The following is a 14859-nucleotide window of genomic DNA, read 5'->3' as shown; positions in this document are numbered from 1 at the left end:
GCTCAGCTTTCCCAAACACACTTCATTTTGTAGAAGCATGATTAAAACACAAAGGAGGGAGGGAGAGCTCAGAAAGATGAGCAGGGCTCTTAAACAGGACCGTAATGAAGAGACAGTGCACTCCATCTCTGGATCTAACTATTTAGAAGTCAAAATGCTCCGTATATTACCTATACCCCACCCCCAAGATCCCCTAAAAACTAAGAAATCTCCAGTATTTGCTTGCTCTAGGTGATATTTAGAACAAAGTTGACAACTTAAAGCTTTATAATAGTCTGTTTTAATATAAACAAGTGTTGAAATCAATCAATGTCCATCTCAGAAAGCTTCTTGTCTGCATCAGAAGGCACAGCCGTGTCTGCACCCTGCTCGGCAGCCTGGGGGGCTGGGCTATCTCCTTGGCCGTCCACTGGTCCATTCTGCTCAGCATGTTTTGGCTCCTCCTTTGGGGGTTCCACTTTGGGTTTGGGCTTTGAAATTATAGGATTGCAGATACTCGTCAGCTCCTAAAATGGCAAAGAAAGAAAACTATGATTTCTTGTAAATTAAACAAACCTTATACTGCTGCAGGCTAAACCCTAGTAGCTAAGATATATAACGAAATCCCAACTGTTAATAACAAAAGAGCTGCCAAAAAAAGTACACAAAGTTAAAAAATACCTTGATTTTAGCTTCAATCTCCTTTGTCTTGACAACTGGGTCCACCGTCAGGCTCTGCTTGTTCTGCAGGTTCAGCTTGCTATTCATCCACTCCATTGCCTCATTGGTACTTTTCTCTACCTTTGTCATGTCGGCAGCATCCAGGTGCTCATACTGGTCCTCCTACAAGTGGGAGTGGAGAGCTAAGTGCCAAGAATGAGCCAATCCCTGCCAAATACTGCCTTTCAAACAATTCTCATCTTGGGACTGGAGAGACAGTTCAGTGGCTAAGTGCACTTGCTGCTCTGAGTTTAGTTCGCTTCACCCACACTGGGCAGTTTAAAATTACCTATAACTCCAGCCCCCAAAAAGAATCCAACACCATCTAGTGCACAAGAATAAAAAGTAATAAAATAACACTTTCAATCCCAGCATTCAGGAAGAAGAGGCGGGTGGATTTCTGAGTTTCACGCCAGCCTGGTCTACAGAACAAGTTCCAAGCCAGACAGGACTACAAAAAGAACCCATCTCAAAAATAAAAACAAAAACAAACACAAACACACAGAGCCCTGACCAAAATCGTAGGAAAATGAAAACAAAATACCTTGTTTTTAAAAGAGCTGATCACTTTCATATATTGTTGAATTTGCTTCCCTAGTTCTTCAAATAACTTTGGTCTTTCTTCAGATTCCTGGAACCGTGTCTTAATAGGCTGACCTAAATTCTAACAAGAGAATATACAGGTTTGTACAGGGTAGTTTACAATACTTATGTTACACTGCTGCTACTATAACTAAGAATAACAGGGCTAAAGCACCACTCTCTGGCTGGGTATGTGTGTGGACACACATAAATATATAAACATTGCATGCATGTAAATGTTTCAACAAACCATTGGAAATATCAGGCTCCTTCTTTGGCTGCTCATTAGCACAAGTTTAGACAGTCCCAAGTGCAATTGTTTCTCCTTACCAACCAAGGCCCAGTTCTCACAGTAGGACAACCACAAATTAACTGTTGTCTGTACATGCCCAACAGTTTTTCATTAAAAACCATACTGGAGCAGGCTGATCTCTCTAAGTACAAGTCCAGCCTGGTCTGGAGAGCAAGTGCCAAGACAGCCAGGACAGAGAAACCCTGTCTCAAAAAATGATCTCTCCAGCCCCATCTGGGTCCCAATTCAAATCAACTAAATGATCACGGTTGAGGAAATGAGAACTTGAAAACTCAACACAGTGACACTGGAGATTTCTGGTGCGATGATGGTACAGTATGAGGTTGTAGGTTTTACAAGCATCCTAAAATATTTCGTATTAAACATAACCCAAGTCACAAAGTTTAACTCAACCTGGGAGATGGTACAGAAGTCCCACTAGCACCTCCCAGATGACAAGAAAATCATTTTGCACGGTGAAGCCAGGTGGTGGTGTATGCCTTTAATTCCAGCACCTGGGAGATGAGACCAGCCTGATCTACATACAGAGTTCCAGAATAGCTAGACGAGACCCTATCTCGGGAGGAAGAAGATATAGAAGAGACCCTGTCTCGGGAGGGACGGAGAGACGGTGGAAGGGGGGGGAAGGACTGACAGGTGGAAGGAAGAAAAAAAAGGGGTGGGGGGAGCATAGCTAGCAGGAGCACCTGCATCCCTGCCGGATGCACTATTCTTGAGTCACCCACTCGGACAGGTGCAATGCCCACTTCTGGAAAGCAAGTCCACAATGCAAAGCAGAAATAAAGGGGATATTCCAATTTCCTCTCGGTGAATTTTCAGCTGCTTTCAAACCAAGACCTCAACTGGGGTAATACCTTCTGTTATCCATCCAGTTTTACCATGGAGTACACAGACATATGAGATGCTTTGCTTTCACCTAGAAGAAACCTATACTGGGCCTCATCTACACTGTGGGAGAAAGCATTGACTCCACTGTGTGGCAAGCACCTCTGAGGCAGAGCTAGGACTTGCTGCTTTTTCTATATCCTGATATGAAGAAGGTTCCCAATCCTAATTCACTGGAAGGTAAGCTCAGTCTGTAACTGAGAATAAGTTAGTGCATCAGAGCAAACGGTTCTGGAATGCATTTTCAGCCTGTGCCCTTTACTAAGAAGCACCTCTCTCTGAAAACTACAGAGGCACAAAGACCTCTGCTTAAGAGTCACTTACTTTTAATTCAGCCAATTTATCTACATAAACTTGCTTTGGTTGGTCTTCTCCATCTTCATACAACCAATTTTCAGTATCCTCTAATTTTAAGGTAAAACTATTACGATCCTATAAATAAAGAAAATATAATTGTCTCTCATACACACACATACTGTAATAGAAAATATTGTAACAATAAAGAAATACAAAACAGGGCTGGGGAGATGAATCAATAAGTAGTTAATGTGCATGTGATACACAACCCATGAAGAAGCCAAGCCAAGTGTGTAACACTCAGGAGACAAGACCTGAGGATCCCTGGAACAGGCTGGCTAGTTACACTAGTATAACCAGCAAGTTGTAGGTTCTGGGAAAGACTGCCTCAAAAATATAAGTGGAGAACAATCAAAGATAGCAGACACCAATTTTGAGCCTCTACATGGACTCATATCCATGTTACACCCATCATACATGTAAACTACACGTGCATATATTAAAAATTGTGCATCTATGTAGCTCCCAAAGACATACACTTTCTCAGTATTTTGGAGTTTATTTTATGTCTATGAATGTTTTGCCTGCCAGTATGTACTTGTACCACATGCACACAGTGTCCATGGAGGCCAGAAAAAGGTGTCAATTCTCTAAAACTATAGTTATAGACATTGTGAGAACCAAACACAGGTCCTGGGAAAAGGCAGCAAGTGTTCCTAACCACTGAGCTCTCTCCAACCAACTCTAGAGTAACTTGATCACACAAACAAAGTAGCAGAGCTTCCGTTTCAAGGTGTGAAGGTTTCCCTACACCCACAGAAAGGGAGCAGCACACTTACATCTTCACTCACAAACTTCTCATATTCACCACTAAGTTTGTCTCTCATCTCATACACATATTCTTCCACCGCGTTCTTGGCATCATTCCGTTCCTTCTCCAGTTTATCCTGCATGATCATCTTACCCTGGAACAATAGCAATGAATTAGACACAAGGCCAATAGCTATGACCATTTCCTCTTGACATCAACAAACAAGAAAAGAGTGTTATCTGTTCAAATCCTTTAAATTCTTTTGAGTCACCCCAACAAAAGAGGCAGGAATATAATCAGGGGGAAAATTTGAAGATCACAGTTTTGTAGAGTTTATCTTATGCGAAGGGAATAGTGAAAATACTAAGATGTACCCTCAAGAGCAAAATTAAGTATATCTAAGACAAGAAAATTTTGAGCCAAGTGGTAGCACGTGCCTTTGAACCCAACCCTTGACAGGCAGAGGCAAGTGGATATCTGTGAGTTCCAGGATGGCCAGAGCTATACAGAGAAACCCAATCTTTGGGGGGGGGGGGGGGGGAGTGGCAGAGAAACAGAGACAAGAGAGTGTGTGTGTGTAAACGAAACTGTTTATGGGAACCTTTTTTGCCAGATATGATGGCACACACCTTTAATGCTGACACATAGGAGGCAGAGGCAGAGGCAGGGGAAGGTCAGTCTGGTCTACAAACAAGCCCCGGGACAGCCTCCCACCCCCAACAAAAATAAAACTATTTTAATGTCATAAGGTAAACTTTTACTTTTTAATTCTACAACACTAAGAGAAGTTTAAAAACATATTTATGTCATATGGTGATGAAGGTCCAGTCAAACAGAATTGCTCTAAGATATGGCAGGTAGGGTTGGAGAGAGAGCTCAGAGGTTAAAAAGGTCCTGAGTTTTAAAAAGGGGGGGGAAGGGAAAAGAAGGGGGTGGGAGGGAAGGGAAGGGAATTATGAAGGTAATCTTGAGGATTTCGTGCCTTTCCTTTCCTTCCTTCCTCCCTTCCTTCCTTCCTTCCTTCCTTCCTTCCTTTTCATCTCTGAGTTCAATTCCCAGCAACCATCTATAATGAGATCTAGTGCCCTCTTCTGGCCTGAAGAGATACATGCAGACAGAACACTGTATACATACATAAACTAATAAACCTTAAAATAAAAGATCTGGCAGGTATACAGAAGACCTGCCTTAGCTGTGTGACTCTACTGACCCATCACCCAAACCAAGCAATACCTCCTGAAACCAAAGATGTAATCAAAACCCTCTGGACAGACTAGTGTGGTGGTAATGGTGATGGCGGCCCTCGGAAAGCAGAGGCAGCTGGATCTTTTTGAGTTTAAGGCTAGGCTGGCTAATCAAAGTTTAGTTAATGCAAACTAAAAAATCAAGTTCCAGGACAGCAAGGGCTATTACAAAGAAAAACCAAAGTAAATGAAAAAAATAATTTAATGGTCACCACAACATGAGGAAATGTATTAAAGGCATTAGGAAGGATAAGAACTACTGTCTTAAAGGCTACAGTCTATGTACCTCGTTCTCTGTATACAGCCCGAGCATCTCTCGGTCCAGCTGCCACAGCAGCTGGCTCTCAATGGGTAGGTCCACAGTGCTGGTCTTAACTTTTGCCTTCTTGGCTTGAGGTGGTTGGTCCATCTTTTTATCTTTTGATCCAACTTGAGAGGTCTAAAGAAAAAGAAAATATGAAGAACAAAAACACAAAGACTAACCTAAATTTTAAAATGGATCAAGTCAAAAGCAACTCATGATTATTATCTAGAAAATTAAGTGACCCTGTCTAATCTGGAGTAGTAAATTCAGGAAGAAAATATAATGGTGGTCATTAAGGGTTCGGGCAAGGACAGGTAGAGAATTTTATTCTACAAGATAGAAAGTAAAAGGAGCACTACAGTGCTTTAAAATCTGTTTTACAACTAAAAATGAAGCAGTTAACATACCTAACAACCTTCTGTGTATCTGACAACCAACATACAATCACTGGCCACAGTGTACTAGTAAAGAGCACTTGGAAGGCACAGGCTGGGGCATCAGGAGTTCAAGGCCAGCCTGAGCTATGTGAGATCCTGTCTCAAAAAACAACAACCACATCCACATGCCAACACCACTTACAATGTTATGGGAATCTATTCAATTACATGAAAATGGGTCAAAAAATTTAAACCACAGCTATCTGCCTCAACAACAGAGAATACAACGACAGTGAAATTATACCCTAATATTTCAGTGCCATAAATAAAAAATAAACATGAAGGCAAAACCTAGGCAGACTGTACAAGACCTTTAAATGTTACATGATCACCCTGACATATTTTACACATGTATCGAGATGTAGTTTTCACAGGAGTATTTGTCTTTGTGTAGATGTATGCGTGATTATGCAATCATGGGGTGAGCAAGCAGGTGTGTCCACAGCTACCTGTGGAGCCCCAATATCATTATCAGCTATCTTCCTGGCTCTCTATATTAAAAATTCTATTACCTATATATATTTAGAGATACACGTATTGCAAATGAGCCACAAAACATGTACAAAGGTCAGAGACAACTTGCAGAGATTAGTTTCCTTCTTTACTATGCAGGCCCCAGGGATGGCAGGCTTGGTGACAAGCACCTGCTGAGACACCTTGTTAGTCCAACATTTTTGAGACAGGGTATGTCACCAAACCAAAAGCTCACCAATTCAGCCTGACTTGCTGGCCTTAAGCCCCAGGGACTCCTGTGTCCCCAGTTCTGGATCTTAAATTCTTAAATTTTTTTGTATGTGCATATGAAAACACATTATGGTACATGTGGGTGGAAGTCAGAAGACAATTTGTGGGGGAATCAACTATCTTTCCACCATATGGTTCCAAGGCACCCAACTCAAGTTGTTGCAGTAAGTGCTGGTCCTGAAATGGGGATGGAATTTAGCACTGTTACCAACTGACCCATCACCCTAGTGACACAGAAACACTTTATAATAAAAGAAGGAATGATCCATCTTGCTCCCTAGCCACCTGATTAGGAGCTATTCCAAACCTCACGCAAGAAAATAGTGGCCACAAAGAAAGAAATCTCAACCTGAATACTATATTATGTTGTCTCACACTAGTGTTTATCACTATAAGGACAAAAATATTCAATAAAGCATGTGGAAAGTACTAGAATATGTACACTGGCTAGCACCAAGCCAGATGATTCTCAATCACAAACATGTCAACAGACTCATGAATGTCTAAAACCATCAAAATTCTTCTTAATATTGGGTGGTAGTGGTACACGCCTTTAATTGCAGCACTCAGGCGGCAGGGGCAGGTGGATGTCAGTTTCAAGGCTGGCCTGGTCTACAAAGCAAGTTCCAGGACAGCCAAAACTGTTACACTGAGAAAAACGGGGGGGGGGGGGGGGGGGGGGGGGGGGGGGGGGGGGGGGGGGGGGGGGGGGGGGGGGGGGGGGGCCCTAAAAAAAAAAAAAATACCAGAATAAAACACTTGGCAAAATTTGAGAAAAAAAAAATTAAGTCTCACTACTTCATCATTAAACTGTCAATGATGTATATGCTCTTTAGCTTTCCAAAACACACTGTGCAATGTAGCTAAAAATTTGTACAAAAGAGTAACAGTGTAGTGCAAGTACAGTCTGCTGGGGTTTGTAGGACAAGAATTCTAAGAGACAATTCTAAGGTCATACCTCCATTTCCTCAGACTCTGTCTTATTTTCTGCTGGTGTCTGCGGCTGCTGCTCTTCAGCATGTGGTTCCTCTTGGTCCACTTGCATCTTCTGAAAACAGTCAAATAAAACACTGAAACCAGAAGATTCTAACCAAAAATTAGGCATCCTTCAACAACACTCAAAGTCACAAGGTATAGAACGCTCCCTGATTCAGCATACAGAGGCTCAAAATTCCAACTACGCACAAGTTACACAGAACATGAAGTTTCCTCTCTGGAGTTCAACACAACAATGCAGTACTTGTCCGGCCCAACATGCCCAATGTCCACCTTTGTATGAAACAGAGTAACTACGGAATTGCTTTGTGAATCATAAAGCATGCAGCAGAGTGTGGCAAATACAAACTGAAGGAGCATGCTTGAGCTCCCTTTCCACATGCTTCCTCCCAGAGTCCTGATTTTCTCAAGAGTTCTTCCTACACCACCATTTTCAATCTCAAAAACACAACCTTTGTACATGCTAGGGGAAAGAAACCCAGAGAATTCTTTCAGCAGAAATGATAAAGAAGTTTGTGGAGCATCTGAACAAAAGCTCAATGTGGGTAGCCTATGGGAATAGTTCAAAATGCTATGCAGAATGCTGGTACCTGAATCCCCTACACACCACATCTGGGGAAGAAAGCCAAGCTTTAGGAATCTGGTGTAAGAAGAGGACAAGACTTACATTTATCAGGAGTATATAATCTATTATTATATTAAAAACAACAGAATTAAGAACATTTTTCTATAATCAACAGTAGTTTAAACTGAGAAATGGTCAGAAGGGAAAAGCCAATTTGAGTTCTTTTCAATTCCAGTAAAATGCAAAACTGTTGAAATGGAGTGTATAGAAGCACTCGGTAATTCTCAGTGCTCCTGTCAGCCAGTAGTATGAAACGTCCTGGTTACCTCTTCTTCCTTTGCATTCTGGTCAGTCTCCATCGGCTCCTCATTTTCCTCAGACTTGTGCACTTCTACTAAGGATGCACTGGACACACTGAAAATGCCATGGACATTTACCCGAACCTTGACTTTCACTTTTGAACTGGAGCCATCAGACTGTGGAGTGACTTTCTGAACTGAAAACTGAGCTGGGGATTTAAGAAAAGATGCAAGAGAATGCACAGTAAGACTCAACTTAAACTTCCATATACACAATCATAGAATAACCAGGCTACCAGGCTACGATCATTCTCAGCACGGTAGCTTTCTCCCTCCTCTCACACACAGCTCACTCTTGCCACCACCACACTAAGGACTCATGTCTCCTGGTTTTCCCTTTTCCTCCTGCATATGCTGTGCCAGAAAATAAAGTGTCTAGTTTCCACAACTTACTTTTATATTTTTCCAGTTTGTGTCATTTTCTAGGAAATAATTATTTATAAATCTCACTACTATACCAAGGGTTTGTTCAGGAAGTTTTTTTCTTAAAGGTCAAAGACAATTTTATTAGAGTTTAAAAACAAAGACTGGGACAGACAAGATATTCATCTTGGCAGTTGCCTGAGAGAAAAGGCCTATGGGAGAAGTCAGCCACACGGTGGGTTTCACAGGAAGAGTATTGAAGCCCAATGTGTTAGTGAGCATACCCAAGGCAAGACCAGTACTGGAAAGAAAAAGACAGAAAAGGGTATAGAAGTTAGTCCTTCTGGGCATGACTGCCATGGTCCTTGCCATCCGACAAATGGAAAGCAGGGCAGTCAACTTTCTTCCCACAATTTCTACAGGTCACTGAGGCTGCTCCTGCTCTTCATCCACAGCACAGATCTTACAGAACTCTTGGTCTCTCTCAATGTTTCCAAATCATAACTATTCTCAGTTTGTAAAGACTCTGTCAAACTTGGTTCTAAATTCTAGGATGGACTGATGGTATAGAACAATTGTGCGATTTCTGTGCAGATTTTGTAACTGTCTATTAGAATCAACCAACTCTATCATGTTTTCTCATCAGGACCACCTTACAGTCACCCACAATGTGTACTGAATCCAGGAATACTGCCACACAACATAAGACTTATTAAATAATAAGCATCTGAAGTCGAGGCCAACCTGGTCTACAGAGTGACCAGGACAGAGTTGAGTGCCAGGACAACAAAGAGAAAAATCTGTCTCGAAAAACCAAACCAAAGAAACAAACCCATCCATCGGACTGCCTCTATACCCAGTAATATGGATAGAAGATGTTTGTTTGGGGGCATAAAGCACCTAAATTTCTAAATAATCTTTCTTTTAGTATTCCCAAGTAGAAACAAGTTTGTATTACTATTTTAGTTTCCAATTCCACTCACCTATAGCAGGATCTGGATAGGGCAAATCCTGAGGAGAGCTATAGTAGGCCTCAAGAGTGAAAGGTTCCTTTCTATAAAATGTGAGGACTTTGGAGAAAGGAGCAGCATGATTTTTGGGGAAGACTTCACAGTCACTAGATAAAAGAAAAAAAGACAAACCCCACAAATTCAAAATCTTCCTTATTAAAATATTTCAGTCTCTTATTTTATGGAGGGGGTGTTTTGTAGGTGTGTGTGTTGAGGTCAAAGGACAGCCCTGAGTGTTAGTCCTAGCCTTCCACCTTCTTTGACACGGGGGTCACTGCTATTTGATGCTGCCTACTCCAGGCTACCTGCATGCAAGTGTCTGGGGATTCTCCAAACTCTACCTCCCATCTCGCCGAAGCATTACATGGTTTCTGGAAATTTGAACCCAGGTTTTCGGGCTTGCAAGGTCCATCTATCTCCTTAACACAATTCATGATTATTCTTAACACTTTTGACATTGTATCCTAGGGACTGTAATTACTGAACAGTTCTAGTTTCTCCTTGTCAGCTATTATTTCCAAGTTATTCAAGGGAAAATAGAAAGATGGCTCAGCAGTTAAGAGCACTGGATGCTTTTCCTAAGGACATAGGTTTGATTCCCAGCACCCACATGTTGGCTCACAACAGTCTTTAACTTCATTTTTAGGGGATCCGAAGTCCTCTTCTGGACTCCTCTGACACTAACCACAGACATGGCATACAGGCATACATACAGGTAAAATACTCACACAAATTTTAAAAAATTTAAATCTTCAGAGCATTAAAAAAAAATAACATACTTTTGCATTTTTGGTTATGAGCCTAGTCTTTAACGGCTGAGCCTGGGGCTGGAGAGATGGTTCTGCAGTTAAGAGCACTGGAGGCTCTTTCCAGAGGTCCTGAGTTCAATTCCCAGCAACCACATGCACAACCATCCACAATGAGATCTGGTGCCCTCTTCTGGCCTACAGGAATACATGCAGGCAGAACACTGTATACATAAAAAAAATCTTTAAAACAAAGAGAGACAGAGACAGAGAGACATGGGCTGGAGAGATAGCTCAACAGTTAAGAGCATTGGCTGCTCTTATACAGGATCTGGGTTCAATTCCCAGCACCCACACGGCAGCTCAAAACTGTAACTCCATTTCCAGGGGGATCAGAACCCTCACACAGATACGCATGCAGACAAGCCACCAATGCACATAAAATTTAAAAAAAAAAAAAAAGACAAACAAAAATAATATATATTAAAAAAGGAATATACCCAATCAACACAAAAGGGCACCAAGTCTCAATGGGAACAAGAATAGAAAAATTAAATGACAAGACACTAATTTTTCACAGCTTTAAAAAGATCTCCCCGGGTTAATCCCAGCACTTGGGAGAGAGACAAGTGTATCTCTTTAGAGTTTGGCCTGAACTACAAAAGCTGGTTCCAGGACAGGCTCAATAGCTACAGCGAAACCCCGTCTAGACAAACCAAAGGGGGGGGGGGGGGGGCTCATGTAGTCCAACCTGACCACAATGGAGCTAAAGATAGCCTTTCTCCCTTGATTTCCAGCCTCCCTCTACTTCTTGGATGCTGGATCATAGGGATTCACTATCACACTTGGCCATGCATGAATTTACACTGACAACTGTCACTGTTTTATGCACCTGACACATACACGTGTGTAAGGAAAGACAATGCATTACCCAGATTCAACACCCAGATGAGTATGCATGAATGGGACTGATAATGTATTACCTTGATCCTTCTTCAGCTGGAGAATTCCATCTTAAAGATATTGGATACGCCACCACATCAGTGATAGAAAATTCTCTCACTTTGAAAGCAGGTGATAAGATTGCACACTAGAATGATAATTTTAAAAATTCTATTGATAAATACAGACAAACTGGTATTACTAGAACTATAAACAATAACTTCAGGAAGCAATCACTGGTTTATTTACTGTTTTCAGTAGTATGTAATGGTATTGAACAGTTCTACAAACTGCTGTCAAATTTACTGTGCAACCTAGTTTTGCTTTACCAGTTCCCATGAACTTGAAGCAAATCACAAATCACCAGACAATTCAACAAATTCCAGCAGCTCTCGCTATCATTATCATTGTTGTCCCCCAACCTTTTTTTTTTCTTTTTTTTTTTTTGTTATTTTTCTTAGGCAGTGTTTCTACACAATTATTGGTCATGTAGCCCATAGTAGGATGAATTGAGAAGATACATAAGCTGGGCTGTGGCGTTGTATGCTTTTAATCCAAGTATTTGGGAAGCATAGGCAATAGATCTCAAGTTCAAGGCTAGCCTAGACTCACTATGTAGATCGGCTACACTGTTATGTCTATCAGCTACCCATTTTAAACAAAGCTTTCAGACTCTTACACCTTGAGATTGCCCTCAGGTCAACAGGTAGACAGATGAACAAAAGCAACTCACCTGCAGTGCACAGCCTCGAGTGACAGCCTCATCTGCATTTAATGTTGTACTAAGTTCTTTACCAAAAAATTTGCTGATCTTCTCTTTCACAGCAGGGATTCGTGTGGCACCACCAACTATCTCTACTGCATAAATATCTTCTTTCCTTAACTCTAAACCACAACAATGAAACATTTATAAAATAATCTTTAAATCAGTACTTTAAAATGAAGAAAAAGTAGTAAGTTTTTTAGAACCAATCAACTGACATATTAAACTCTGCTCCCTCACACACCCAACCCAAATTACACATGCATACACTGACAGGTCATCTTGATTCTCAGAGTAACAGAGCAGTATAACAGTAGAGTCTAGAAGGCACTGCAAGCACACTACAGTTTGTCCTGTATAGGTCCTACATGCCCTAACAGAGTGTCACACACAAAAGACCCAACATTTCAGAGTGTTAGTCATATGGGGGCCTCAAAATACTAATCATCCATGACCTGTCATGAAGGAGAGAGGTTTTCAGACACATCTAATGACTTCCAGTGCTCAGTCCAGACAAGGCATAGGCCCAAATAGAACCCAGTTCCAGTCTCCCAAGGATCAGAGGTTGAAAGAGGGCATGACAAGGCTCCTCTACTGCTCAAAAATACCTCATGCTGCTTGATTTCAGTCATTTTATTTAACAACCACTATTTCTTGAGAAGAGCATTTAAAGAAACTGGCTTGAGAGCTGGTGAGATGCTTCAGTGGGTTGAGGCAAATGCTGAGAAGGCCTGAACTGAGAGTTCAGTCTCCCGAGTCCATGCAAATGTGCAAAGAGAACTTCGACTCTACATAGTCGTGCTCTGATCTCCATCCATTTTTAAAAGAAACAGATTGCAGCAAGGACATTACGTATGTCCCTGTACTTCTAGCTGGAGGTTGAGGAAGAGACTGGCTTGAGTCTCCAGCCTATGCAGTGCTCCTCCGCCTCCACCTCAGAAAGAAAACTGGGGAGTAGAGGGGGTGTGACACTCCCAAAGTTCAAAATAAAAACACATCTACCTGTCATCACCACTGATTTAAGACCCAAGGCAAAAGTCAGGCAGTGGTGGCGCACTAATTTAATCACAGCACTTGGAAGAGGGAGGCAGGCAGATCTCTGCAAGCTTGAGGCCAGCCTGGTCTACAAAGCAAGTTCTAGGACAGCCAGGAAATGTTACACAGAGAAACCCTGTCTCAAAAAGAAAACACCCAAACAAGCGCTGAGCTAACATCAACAGAATTAGTGACTAGTAAAAAGATATAAACAGTGTACCCAACAGTTTTAATTAATAAATTCTAAGTGAACTGTTTTTAGGTCTGAAACCTACTTAAAGTATCTTATAAAACATACGTGTGTTTGTGACCAGCCTGGTCTACAGAATGAGCTCCAGGACAGACAGGGCTACAGAAAAACACACAAAACCAACAAAAGCAGAACATACACGATTTGCAGGTCATCTTCTTTTGCTCAAGTGTGTCAACGTGTGTATTCCTCACTCTCCACTTTATATAATTATTAATCTGTCCCGCCCCCGCCCAAGGCAGTATCTCTTCAGAGTACTGACTCTCCTGGAACTCACAGAGAACCACCTGCCTCTGCCTCCTGAGTATGGAGATTGAGACAGGGTCTCTAGCCCTGACTGGCCTTAAACAATGATGACCTTAAAGTCCTGAACCTTCTGGCCCTGACATGTACTACCTCCCCACCTCCATCCTTTACTTTTTCCAAGCTTTGTTTTCCTGAACTATTCCATTATGTATACGGGTGATTTTTCTGTATGTGTCCGAGAATGATGGCAGTCCGTGAACCATGCACATGCCAACAGAGGTCAGAAGAAGGAATCATGTGGATGTTAAGACTCAAATGTGGGTCCTCGGGGAGAGCAGACAGTACTATAACCTCTGAGCCATCTCTCTAGCCCCATTTTTTGAGTATCTTCTATTGAACCTCAGGCTCAATTCATGAGTATTTTACCTTCCCAGCCGGAGATTAGAAGTGTGTGCAGCTGTTCCTGGGTTGAATGTGGGTCTGGGGAGCCGAACAAAGGCCCTCATGGTTGAGCAGCAAGCCCTTTACCATCTGAGTCATCTCTCAGACCCAATATTGAGCTAACCAAGGACTCACTGACAGGAAGTTTGTAAGACCACCACACAAGCACTGCAAAAACCTTTTAAGAAAGATTCATGTAACCCTTTGTGTTTGAGACAAAAATGGGATTTTTAGAGAAAATATTGTATTCTTCAAAGGCTTTAGGGAGAAGAAACATTCAAAAGGAACAGATAAAGCTTACTGAAGCACAGAACTGACAACATTCATGCAGCAAATACTTGACAGAGAGGAGAAAATGTTAACACATAATACATTCCCAGAGTCTGAGATACACAAACAATTCAATGGCAAAAATACTTACTGGATTGTTCCAAGACACTACGAAGTGGAGGCTCCACTCTTGCTAAGAGATCATCACACATCTCCAGAAATTTGCCTCTATTAAAGAAACAATAGGTTAAATCACATTTCAATTTTGGGTAGAACAGAAAGCTATCATCAAAAATCAGGTAATCAAAAGCACTGGCAAGGATGTGGAAACTGCAGCCCTGGGCAATGTAAAGAGAACAAACACAAGTTTGGCTTTTTGCTTGAAATGCTAAACAGCACTGCCACATGACTGCAATTCCACGTTAGGTACACACACAGGCAGAACTAAAATATAAGTTCATAAAGTGGCAACACGATTTATAAAAGCCAGAATCAAAAACAATTAAATGCCTTTCAATGGTACTCAGGAACAAAAAGGAACTGATGCATGATACAAC

General features: G+C 41.6%; 1 protein-coding gene across 1 annotated transcript in view; it reads right to left on the bottom strand.

Moving 5' to 3' along the window:
• Window positions 1-264: 264 nt before the first annotated feature.
• The window catches only part of Hspa4 (heat shock protein family A (Hsp70) member 4), a 45038-nt gene continuing 30443 nt past the window's right edge, over window positions 265-14859 (bottom strand). Inside the window, exons 8-19 of the mRNA XM_038325773.2 lie at window positions 14454-14530; window positions 12031-12182; window positions 11339-11445; window positions 9583-9716; window positions 8204-8385; window positions 7275-7364; window positions 5118-5270; window positions 3616-3741; window positions 2804-2911; window positions 1244-1363; window positions 661-822; window positions 265-506 (exon numbers count right to left, since the gene is read on the bottom strand). Of these exons, the coding sequence (XP_038181701.1) occupies window positions 303-506; window positions 661-822; window positions 1244-1363; window positions 2804-2911; window positions 3616-3741; window positions 5118-5270; window positions 7275-7364; window positions 8204-8385; window positions 9583-9716; window positions 11339-11445; window positions 12031-12182; window positions 14454-14530 (1615 nt within the window). The 3' untranslated portion in view covers window positions 265-302. The remainder of the gene's footprint in view (window positions 507-660; window positions 823-1243; window positions 1364-2803; window positions 2912-3615; window positions 3742-5117; window positions 5271-7274; window positions 7365-8203; window positions 8386-9582; window positions 9717-11338; window positions 11446-12030; window positions 12183-14453; window positions 14531-14859) is intronic.

Source organism: Arvicola amphibius, chromosome 4 (genome assembly GCF_903992535.2).
Source record: "Arvicola amphibius chromosome 4, mArvAmp1.2, whole genome shotgun sequence".
Classification (NCBI taxonomy): domain Eukaryota; kingdom Metazoa; phylum Chordata; class Mammalia; order Rodentia; family Cricetidae; genus Arvicola; species Arvicola amphibius.
Note: the sequence above shows the minus strand (reverse complement) of the source record. Positions and strands in the feature narration are given on the sequence as shown.